The sequence below is a fragment of the Conger conger genome, chromosome 14 (genome assembly GCF_963514075.1).
Source record: "Conger conger chromosome 14, fConCon1.1, whole genome shotgun sequence".
In the NCBI taxonomy this organism is placed as follows: Eukaryota; Metazoa; Chordata; class Actinopteri; order Anguilliformes; family Congridae; genus Conger; species Conger conger.
This window is the reverse complement of record NC_083773.1, coordinates 45,497,827-45,509,911: the sequence shown is the minus strand read 5'-3', so window position 1 is coordinate 45,509,911 and position 12,085 is coordinate 45,497,827. Positions and strand designations below refer to the sequence as shown.

General features: G+C 47.0%; 1 protein-coding gene across 1 annotated transcript; it reads left to right on the top strand.

Annotated features, from left to right (window-relative positions):
* Window positions 1–912: 912 nt before the first annotated feature.
* Window positions 913–12,084, top strand: tarbp2 (TAR (HIV) RNA binding protein 2). The gene is made up of 7 exons (XM_061220217.1): window positions 913–1,264; window positions 1,881–2,195; window positions 3,675–3,744; window positions 4,119–4,236; window positions 4,350–4,477; window positions 6,512–6,707; window positions 7,385–12,084. Exons 1-7 carry the CDS (start codon window positions 1,212–1,214, stop codon window positions 7,540–7,542), a joined length of 1,038 nt encoding a protein of 345 aa, XP_061076201.1. The 5' UTR covers window positions 913–1,211; the 3' UTR covers window positions 7,543–12,084.
* Window position 12,085: the final 1 nt, after the last annotated feature.

Sequence of the window (12,085 nt, the reverse complement as noted above, 5' to 3'; positions counted from 1 at the left end):
CTACTTGTATTGCACTGCTCTGTTTCTGTGTTTAATCAATCACACTGCACCAAAAGCAATAGCAACCACCTAGGTTGTGTGGCAGTAAAAAAACACTGTTCTATTTGATTACAAAATAGTTCCCTTCAAATTAAAGTTGATTGTTTACTTTGATCCCAACAAAGTAATGAACTGGACTGAACCTTCCATAGAACCAGGCGCAGGACATTGTCTGGGGGGAAAAATATGGAAGTGCAAAGAACTGCAGAAGTCATTATTTAGCAGGGAAACAATCTATTTGGTGTCATCTGTAAAAAATTTCTGTGAACTGATGTAGTTTGATGCTTAAAGGTACAATAAGGAGGATTTTTTGTGTTAAAACATTGTGACAAGACTATTGTAAATCCCTTCCTATCATTGAAAAAGGCTCACTGACATGTTGACACACCCTCTGCCTGTGCTTACCGTCCTGAAATTCGGGTTTCAAAATATACAGTTGACGGCCCGACACTATCAAAACATAACTACAATAGTTCAAGTTCATTGGTTGAAAATTGGTTCTAATTGGCACAGCCAATGGCGTTTCAACATCAGCACGTTTACAGAGAACGGGGAGGGATAAACAGTGTTCTGGATTGAAGGTGTTTGTCGCTGCTATTGCTCTATTGACGGTTAGAAGTCTGAAATTGCCTATTGTACCTTTAAATGTATTTACTTCAGTGACAATCTTCGTGCGTGACTGGACCTCGTTTGCAGTCATAGGCGTCTTCAGACATTTCAAAGGCGCACTGACTGAGATTACATTGAAGACCAATGAAAACGTAGCGTTTCAAGAGATGGCCAATGGGAATGCAAGATGTTGGACGGTCGAGTGCAGCGGGGTTGGTTACGATGGATATGATTTGAAAACACTGACCCTGGGTCAGCCCAGCCTGCTGGGGCAGAATGGTTCGAGGCTGAACGTAAGGTTGGATGAGCTGATCCTAGATCAGATACCGACAGCACCTTCCACTTCGGGCAGCCAGTGTCGTGGTCCCGACGTGCTGTCCTCCTCCAGCAGGGTTTGAGTCCGTTGGTGGCGGGGACAATTAGACGAGAGTGCCGCCGTTTCTTCATGTCGCTGCCACCGTCGCAACCGTGGGAGCCGTTAATGAAAACAAGAGGCGATTTTATGAGCTGTGGGGGGGTGTCTGCAATCCGAAACTCTTTGGGTTTCGCTCCGTAAATAGGGAATGAACGACGAGAAAACGCCGGGCAGCTGCAAGAGAAACTCTGGGTGTTCCAGGTAGGGTCACTTCAGATGGCTAATGTTAGGTAGCTAGGCTGATTAAGATAGACGGACTTACGACCTGGCTAGCGAGCGCACCGCTGTCTAACTAGGTAGTTAGCTTCATGCTTGCACAAAACTTGCTAGCTTGAATTTACCATTCTCAAAAATCTGAAACTTGCATATTCGTCGATGTTCAGCTGCTAACCAGCGCTAGGCTAGATACTGCGTTCTAGATGGCTATTCACGCTGCATTCTTCTAACGTTAGCTTAGCTAAGTTGTTTATTTAGACAACTTTAGCTAGAGCATGGCAACTTTAGCAATTTAACGTTGACCAACTAGCTAACTAGATCATTGTTGGCTGGTTAGGTTAGCTAAATACTTGCACTTCACTTTTACATTTGGAAAATCAGTTTACTAACCTGACCATTTAATATTGCCAATATTGTTATCAGCAAGTTGTGACTGCCTGCATTAATTAGCCCTATTACGTTCAGCAAACGTTAGCTACCGTGGCTTCGTTTCTGTCAACTACCAGTAACGTCAGCGATGCAGTGAACAATTGTGTTGTGTGATCCCCTTCAGCCCTAACCCTGGAGTGACTGACGTGCAGCGTTTCTCTTTGGGTTGTAGTATTGAGCAAATGCTGGCCGTGAACCCTGGGAAAACGCCCATCAGTCTGCTGCAGGAGTATGGAACGCGGATAGGCAAGACCCCGGTGTACGACCTGCTGAAGGCGGAAGGACAGGCTCACCAACCCAACTTTACTTTCCGCGTGTCCGTGGGCGAAATCAGCTGCACCGGCCAGGGGCCCAGCAAGAAGGCGGCGAAGCACAAAGCAGCCGAAGCGGCCCTCAAGATGATGAAGGGAGGGATGGGGGGAGCAGGTGGAGGAGGGGAGCTCGGAGGAGGAGTGGCTGGGGCGGAGGTGCCCGTTGAAGGGGCGAGGTCAGTGTCCGTCACTGTGTGTGTGCGAATGTGTGAGTGTGTGTCTATGTGTATGCAGTGGTATTTCGATTTTTGAATCCATAATCTTGGAAACTGTTGGACTGAAGCCTTAGATCAGGGGGGTCGGCAAACCTTGTCCTGGGGAGCCACAGGTTATTATTTTTCACCTTAAAATCAGCAGTCAATTCAGGCTCATGAAACCACCTTTGGTAATTGAGTGATCAACTGCTCTCCTGAATTAGGATTGTGGTACCCAGGGCTGCAAGCAAGATGTGCAAAAAGTTTTTATAAACTTGTCTGTGCTGTACTTAATGTCAGGTTGGTTGTCCTACTACTATGGATTGATTGTGTACAGCATAACACTAATTTAAAAAAATGGCACTGACCTCAAATACAAGTCTTTGAGCCTCATTTATAATAAACGTAACATTCAAGGCAAACCGTAGCAAAATCATCAGGATCAGAATGCTGCTTGGTCTACAGCTTACCTCTTGCTAAGGTGTGACTACAGGTTTACTCCCTGTTAGTGTATGTGAGTGTGTGTGACTGAGTGTGTGTGAGTGTGTGTGACTGAGTGTGTGTGAGTGTGTGCATATGTGAGTGTGTGTATGTGTGTGTGAGTGACTGAGTGTGTGTGAGTGTGTGTGTGTGTGAGTGAGTGTGAGTGAGTGTGTGTGAGTGTGCATATGTGAGTGTATGTGAGAGTGTGTGTGTGTGTGTGACTGAGTGTGTGTGTGAGTTTATGTGTGAGTGTGTGTGTATATGTATGTGTGTGAGTGCGTGCATATGTGAGTGTGTGTGTGTGTGTATGTGCGAGTGTGTGACTGAGTGTATGTGCGTATGTGTGAGTGTGTGTGAGTGTGTGTGACTGAGTGTGTGTGTATGTGTGAGTGTGTGTGAGTGTGTGTGTATGTGTGAGTGTATGTGAGTGTGTGTGTGTGTGTGACGGAGTGTGTGTGTGTGAGTGTGTGTGACAGTGTGAGTGCATGTGCGTATGTGAGTGTGTGTGTGTGTGTGCGTGACTGAGTGTCTGTGAGTGTGTGAGTCTGAGTGTATGTGTGTGTGTGTGTGAGTGTGTGTGTGTATGTGTGAGTGTGTGTGACGGAGTGTGCGTATGTGAGTGTGTGTGTGTGTGTGTGTGTGTGTGTGTGACTGAGTATATGTGTGTGTGTGTGTGTGTGTGACAGTGTGTGTGTGTGACGGAGTGTGTGTGTGACTGAGTGTGTGTGAGTGTGTGCATATGTGAGTGTGTGTGTGTGTGTGTGTGTGACTGAGTGTGTGCATATGTGAGTTTATGTGTGAGTGTGAGTGCATGTGCGTATGTGACTGAGTGTATGTGCGTATGTGAGTTTATGTGTGAGACTGAGTGTATGTGCGTGTGAGTGCATGTGTGAGTGTGAGTGTGAGTGTGAGTGTGTGTGTGAGTGTGTGTATGTGTGAGTGTGTGTGTTACTCAGCTGTACTTCCTGTCGTTCACAGCTCTCATTCAGAGGCGAAGGTGTCCAGCTCCACACAGCAAGCAGAATGCAACCCTGTTGGGGCTCTGCAGGTGAGCCCTGTGAAAAGGGAACAACCCCCCTTTCTCTCTTCGTTCTTCCTTTGCTCCGACTCTCTTACTCCCGTATTGAATTGTCCATGTCCCTTTTTTAGCCTCCCGACAAGCCATTTCCCCCCCATTTCATGTCTTTCATTTGGTTGCTATGCATCTGCAGTTCCTTAACTCCAGGGGTCTGCCAGCTTGGAGAGCCACAGGATCTGCTGGGTTTTGTAGCTACTCGGCACTGAACTGATTGGTTAAAGCAATTGAATACAGTTAACTCACCTCATCTTGGTTCCTGATTTTATTGTAAAAACAAAAAGACCCCTGTGACCCTGTGGTTGGAGCCCTCTTTCTGACTTTCTCGCTCTCTTCTCCGCCGATAGGAGCTGGTGGTGCAGAAAGGGTGGCGTTTGCCAGAGTACACCGTCACTCAGGAGTCGGGCCCCGCACACCGTAAGGAGTTCACCATGACCTGCCGCGTGGAGCGCTTTGTGGAGATCGGTGAGTGCCCTTCATTTGTCAGAGACTCATGGTGAAATATTATTATTAATAATTAATATGTGCTGTTTTATGGTACATTTTGGTGACCTTGAAACGTTACCTTCTTGTTGCAGGCAGCGGCACGTCTAAGAAGCTGGCCAAGCGGAACGCCGCGGCAAAGATGCTCTCTCGAATCCACGACGTCCCGGTGGACCTGCGCAGTAGTCACGAGGCCGAAGCCGAGGACGACACCTTCAACATGGTGGGAACATCTCTCACCCATCAGCATCTTAGAACATCTCTCACCCATCAGCATCTTAGAACATCTCTCACCCATCAGCATCTTAGAACATCTCTCACCCATCAGCATCTTAGAACATCTCTCACCCATCAGCATCTTAGAACATATCTCACCCATCAGCATCTTAGAACATCTCTCACCCATCAGCATCTTAGAACATATCTCACCCATCAGCATCTTAGAACATCTCTCACCCATCAGCATCTTAGAACATCTCTCACTCATCAGCATCTTAGAACATCTCTCACTCATCAGCATCTTAGAACATCTCTCACCCATCAGCATCTTAGAACATCTCTCACTCATCAGCATCTTAAAACATCTCTCACCCATCAGCATGTTAGAACATCTCTCACTCATCAGCATCTTAGAACATATCTCACCCATCAGCATCTTAGAACATCTCTCACCCATCAGCATCTTAGAACATCTCTCACCCATCAGCATGTTAGAACATCTCACTCATCAGCATCTTAGAACATCCCTCACCCATCAGCATCTTAGAACATATCTCACTCATCAGCATCTTAGAACATCTCTCACCCATCAGCATGTTAGAACATCTCTCACCCATCAGCATCTTAGAACATCCCTCACCCATCAGCATCTTAGAAGATCTCTCACCCATCGGCGTCTTAGAACTTCCTCACTCGTCAGAATTGTTGAACATCTCTCACCCATCTGCATTTTAGAACATCTCTCACCTATAGCCTGTTGTCCATCACCACTCCGAGGTTCCTTGCACTGGGGGATGAGGTCACTGTGGTATCCCAGAGTGAAATGGAAAAGCAGAGAAGGGAGAGGTTACAGCAGGGATGAAGATTACCTCTGTCTTACCTGGGTTGAGCTTTAGTAGATAGTGGTTGTCCATCCAGCTCTGGATGTCTCTCAGGCAAGTGGAGATATCATCAGCATAACAGTGGTATGACATGCCATGCGCACAGATAAGGGCCAAGGGATCTAGTGTAGATGGGGACAAGGGGTTGATATGTTACCAGCCCAGGTAACCTAGGAGGACTGGCCACAGAGATAAGACTTAATCCAGTCTATGCCAGATCCCTGTAGCTGCCAGGGAGGATGGGAGGATGGAGTGGTTGACTATGTCAAAGGCAGCAGAGAGAACGAGAATGATCAGGACAAGGGAGGCTGCTTGTCAGCCTGAAGGGGTTTAGGGGTTTATTGATGGAGAGGAGTGCGGTCTCTGTCGAGTAGCCAGGTCTGAAGCTGGACTGGTGGGGGTCCAGCAGGTTGTTCTGAAGAAGGAAGAGAGTTGGTTAGAGGCAGCTCCCTCAAGTGATTTGGATAGAAAAGGAAGGAGAGATACCACACAGTAGCTCTGTATAGTGAAGGGGTCTAGAGTGCACTTCTTCGGGAGTGGGGTGATGTAAGCCCTCTTGAAGGATGAGGGGAAACATCCTGAAGTCAGGGAGGAGTTCACAAGGGAGGTGACAAACAGGAGGATGTCAGGTGTGATTGCCTGAAGGAGGTTTGAGGGGATGGGGTCGAGGGCACAGGTAGTAGGGCGGTGGGAGAGCAGGAGGTGAGACACATCAGCATCTGTAAGGGGAGAGATAGGGAGAAACGGCATAACACAAAAAGGCATAACACAGATCTCTACATACAGTGTACAGAAGTACAGTGTATTGAAGTATACCCAAATATACTCACTGGCTCTCCCTCTGTTAATGGCAATCTGAAAGACATGCTTTTACATTTTTACATTACATTACATTATTGGCATTTGGCAGACACTCCAGAGCGACGTACAGTTGATTAGACTAAGCAGGAGACAATCCTCCCCTGAAGCAATGCAGGGTTAAGGGCCTTGCACAAGGGCCCAACGGCTGTGTGAATCTTATTGAGGCTACACTGGGATTCGAACACCTGACATTGCGTGTCCCAGTCATTTACCTTAACCACTACGCTACATGCTGCTGGTGTAATACGTTTTTTGTGTTCCTATAATAAGATGATGCTCTCTCCCCCCCTCTCCAGCAGATGGGGGGCAGGATGGAGGGCGGTAAGGGGGGTAAGGGTTTGGGCTGCACCTGGGACTCCCTGCGTAACTCTGCGGGGGAGAAGATCCTGCAGCTGCGGAGCCACCCGCTGGGCCTGCCCAGCTCCAACTTCTGCTCCCTGCTGAGCGAGCTGTCTGAGGAGCAGCGCTTCCACGTCAGCTACCTGGACCTGGGTGAGCAGCAGCCAATCACCCACCTTTCCCTCAGCACCCAATCACCCGTCAGTCTCCTCTGAGCTCCGCCCCTTTCCCTCAGCTCCCAATCACCTGTCAGTCTCCTCTGAGCTCCGCCCCTTTCCCTCAGCACCCAATCCCCCCGTCAGTCTCCTCTGAGCTCCGCCCCTTTCCCTCAGCTCCCAATCACCCGTCAGTCTCCTCTGAGCCCCGCCCCTTTCCCCCAGCACCCAATCACCTGTCAGTCTCCTCTGAGCTCCGCCCCTTTCCCCCAGCACCCAATCACCCGTCAGTCTCCTCTGAGCTCCGCCCCTTTCCCCAGCACCCAATCACCCATCAGTCTCCTCTGAGCCCCGCCCCTTTCCCCCAGCACCCAATCACCCATCAGTCTCCTCTGAGCCCCACCCCCTTCCCTCAGCACCCAATCAACCGTCAGTCTCCTCTGAGCTCCACCCCATTTTCCTCAGCACCCAATCACCTGTCAGTCTGCTCTGAACCCCACCTCCTTCCCTTATCGCTCAATCACTGAGCGGGAGTTTGATTGTAACGCTCTGTTTCCTCCCCTGCAGAGGAGCGCAGTGTCAGCAGGGTTTGATTGTAACGCTCTGTTTCCTCCCCTGCAGAGGAGCGCAGTGTCAGCAGGGTTTGATTGTAACGCTCTGTTTCCTCCCCTGCAGAGGAGCGCAGTCTCAGCGGGGTTTGCCAGTGTTTAGTGGAGCTCTCCACTCAGCCAATCACGGTCTGCCACGGCTTTGCACCCAATCAGGACGCAGCTCGCTCCAGCGCCGCCCACAACGCCTTGCAGTACCTGAAGATCATGGCTGGTGGGAAGTGAATGATCTCTCCCTCTCCCTCTCTCTCTCTCCCCCTGCTCCCTCCCTCTCTCCCTCCCTCTCCCTCTCTCTCCCTCTCCCTCTCTCCCTCTCCCTCTCCCTCTCTCTCTCTGCGCCTCACTTCCTGTCTCTCTCAACGTCCGCATTGTCTTTGCCATCGCTTGGGTAAGAGGAAGTGACATCGCGCTGTTGGCTTCGGCTGCCCCACCCTGTCCGCTCCTCACTTACCAAAACACAGGACTCTGGGCACAGGTGCCCACTACAGTCAGAGAATAGTGAAGGACCCCCTCCTCCCATTCCCACTGCCTTTACAGTGTTTAAACAGCAGGGGGCGGCAGTGAGCCCTGTACTGCCCTCCTCCAGACGTGCCCTCTGTTTGAGAGTGTTTGTGGAGGTGAGCTGTGAGGGCCATGATTTTAAGGTGAATATGCTTTACCTCCCTCCTTAAACAGGCAGATCACTTTCTCACGTTTTTAGATGTTATTTCATTTTTTTGGGTTTTGGTTGGCTCAGAACATTTTGTGTGTTTCGAAGGGTATTTTAAATATTTAGAGAAGTTTCTTACAACCTGCCAGCTTTACTGGGGTGGGTATAGGGCATTATGGGATTTGTAGTCTAAATACACTTCCGAACAACTCCAACAGATGAATCTTACTTTCCATTTGAACTGAGACTGCAGGAAAGAAGTGCCAGAGCAAATGTTTATATTTTTTATTCTGAATAAGTGCTATACAAGTAATATGTTAATGTGTACGGCCCCTGGACTTTTGAGCTGCCATGAAGTGCAATGCCTTGTTTTGGACTGCAAGCCCCAGAATGCTCTTTATAGCAGTCATTTTAAAGGTTGTCAGAAAGTTCAAAAGTATATAACATATTCTTCTTTTTCTAGTCCAGTTAAAAACATACACTGAAAGCGAAATAATATATTTTAAAAATATATTTTAAAAAGTGAACTATCCCACTAAAGGCTGCAGACACTGCGGCCCACCAGGACTGGAGCTAAACCTGCAGACACTGCGGCCCTCCAGGACTGGAGCTAAACCTGCAGACACTGCGGCCCTCCAGGACTGGAGTTTAACCTGCAGACACTGCGGCCCTCTAGGACTGGAGTTAAACCTGCAGACACTGCGGCCCTCCAGGACTGGAGCTAAACCTGCAGACACTGCGGCCCTCCAGGACTGGACTTAAACCTGCAGGCACTGTGGCCCTCCAGGACTGGAGTTAAACCTGCAGACACTGCGGCCCTCCAGGACTGGAGCTAAACCTGCAGACACTGCGGCCCTCCAGGACTGGAGTTAAACCTGCAGACACTGCGGCCCTCCAGGACTGGAGCTAAACCTGCAGACACTGCGGCCCTCCAGGACTGGAGTTAAACCTGCAGACACTGCGGCCCTCCAGGACTGGAGTTAAAACTGCAGACACTGCGGCCCTCCAGGACTGGAGTTAAACCTGCAGACACTGCGGCCCTCCAGGACTGGAGCTAAACCTGCAGACACTGCGGCCCTCCAGGACTGGAGTTAAACCTGCAGACACCCTTCACCCCTCAAAGACTTAAGGAGGTGCAATAATATAAAGGACAGAGAACCTTACAAGTGCATTAGGATGTTCAGAATTTCCGCTTTTATTTTCTGGTATTTACACCTACATGAGTTAAACTACTTAGAACATAGCACCACCCCATTTTTAGGTGAGCAAAAGTTTTGGAACAGAATATTTAAGTAAATGAAAGTAAATAACACTTAATATTTGGTAGCATATCCCTTGCTTGCAATAACTGTATCAAGCCTGTGACCCAGTGACATCCCCAAAGTGTTGCATTCTTCTTTTGTGATCCTTTTCCAGGCTTTTACTGCAGCCTCTTTCAGTTGTTGTTTGTTTTGAGGGGCTTTTGCCTTCAATCTCCTCTTCAGGAGGTGAAATGCTGAATTGGGTTAAGGTCTGGTGATTGACTTGGCCAGTCTAAAACCAAAGCAGAAGCAGCCATGCAAGCCCAAGCCATGACACTTCCTCCACCGTGCTTCACTGATGAGCTTGTATGTTTTGGATCATGAGCAGATCCCTTCTATCTCCTCACTTTGTCCTTTCCATCACTTTAGTAGAGATTAATCATGGCCTCTTCAGTCCATAAAACTTTGGTCCAGAACTTTTGTGGCTCATGTCTGTACTTTTAGCTCACCTTGCCTACTGATTCTTACTACTGATGAGTGGTTTGCATCTTGTGGTATAGCCTCTATATTGCTACTCTCTAAATCTTCTTCAAACGGTTGATTGAGATACCTTCACCCCTGCCCTGTGGAGATTGTGATGTCACTGACAGATGGGTGACAGATGTTTTGGGGTTTTTCTTAACAGCTCTCATCAACTGCTGTTGTTTTCCTTGGTCGACCTGTTTGATGGCCGTTGCTCAGTACGCCAACGGTTTCTTTATTTTTCAGGACATTCCAAGCTGTACAACCTTTATCACCCAACGCTTGAGCAATGCCTCTGATTCTCCCTCTTTTCTAAGCATCAAAATGGCTTGCTTTTCTCCCTCTCTGGTCATTATCTTTTTTAACAGAAATGCAGTCTTCCCAGGCAAAAGCCAAGGCTAAAACCAAGAGTAGACATTCAGAACAATTTATTGTTTAACCAATCAATCGAACAGGACACTTCTGGGTATCAAGAAACACCTGTCAGTTGCATGCCCCAATACTTTTCCTCACCTACAAAATTGGGTGGTCTGATACAAAAGGTGATATGTTCTAAATTGTTTAACAAATCTAGATTAAAACTCCAGGAAATAAAATCTGAAATTCGGATTTGTCATCTCATGTTCACCTGACCTCAAACTCCAGTGTTGAGCAAAAACAAAGGAATTGACCTTGCTGTTCCAATCCTTTGGAGGGCACTGTAGATGGTTTCAGGTTTCCACGCACTCAGCAAATAGCTAGCGCCCCACTGATTTCACCTCTCAGTTTTCTAACTTTCAGTTGGAATTATTTACCATACTGTATATACACCACTAAGTGAAAGCATAAACTGGTCTGACCGACTGATATTCCTGGGATGTGAATATGGGACATTGATTCTTTAAGTCACACATAGCTGCTTCTGACATATTGTGACGAAGTGGGTAAATGGTCCTTCAATATTCTGTAAACATGTAAAAAATTGATAACAATTAGCAGCATTTTACAATACAGAGCTTGTTACTAATGTTGGAACAAAATGCATACACAGTGGGTCCCGAGGACCTGGGCCAGGAAACACGACTGTATGACTAAGAGGCCATACTGTAAGATACTGTATGACTCAGAGGCCATACTGTAAGATACTGTATGACTGAGAGGCCATACTGTAAGATACTGTATGACTCAGAGGCCATACTGTAAGATACTGTATGACTCAGAGGCCATACTGTAAGATACTGTATGACTGAGAGGCCATACTGTAAGATACTGTATGACTGAGAGGCCGTACTGTAAGATACTGTATGACTCAGAGGCCATACTGTAAGATGCTGTATGACTGAGAGGCCATACTGTAAGATACTGTATGACTCAGAGGCCATACTGTAAGATGCTGTATGACTCCTCCATAAGCCGCTGGTGGGAAACGGATGCAGAATTAATGAAGGTTCTGTATGTTATGAATAAATATGAATATTGAAGCAATACTGAGATGATCAGTCTAGGAATAATACAATCCATTTTCTCAGATATATTTTGTTGTTGACGCCATAGTCCGCTCTATCGAGTAATAAATGGTGCTAGTTTGATATTTGCAAATTTATACTGAGGATGGACATCATGCAACCCTGGCTAGGGAGTGGTGGAGATTATAATTATCTTTTTATTCTGTGCTCTTAATTGTATAATTGTGTCTGTTATGAAATGAAATGTATCCATAGGATGGCATGTATTGTGAAATAATTGGTACCTCCAGTGCATGGCCACCTGTATTTATTTGGTGTCATGGTTACTACAGGTATGTAGTTACTGGTTTAGATGGAACAAAAATTTAAATATCTCCTGCAATTCAGGACCAGGGTTAATAATCCTGATGTATTATGAATGTTCAAACATTGCGTATACCTCTGAAGGTTTATCACTCATGTTTTGGAGTTGAAGTGAGTATATTGACTCTGTTGTTGGAAAGTGTGTCTGCTTGTACATGTAGGCCACACAGGAGGGCAACACTGCGGTGGGAGGGGTTTTATGTGATTAGGGTCCAATTGTACATGTAGGCCACAGAAGACTCAGAGTGCAGTATTTACTGTGACATGTAAATCCGGCCCACTGGCTGATGGCTCCCATTGGCTCTCCACTGGAGCACTCTGTACTAAGGCAAACTCTGATTGGCTCTGTACTGGACACTCCTATTGGGTCTTTTATTTCATTTATTTTCAAATGTAAAATTGAATAAGGCTTGTGTGGAACAAGAGCCCATGTTTTTATAAATGATGTATGTTTTGGGTGAGTGTTGTTCTTTTTTAGATAAAATGTTCATTTCATAGTGAAAGCCAGGTCTGCTTTGTCTGGAAATAAAAATGGCATTTAAATAAAT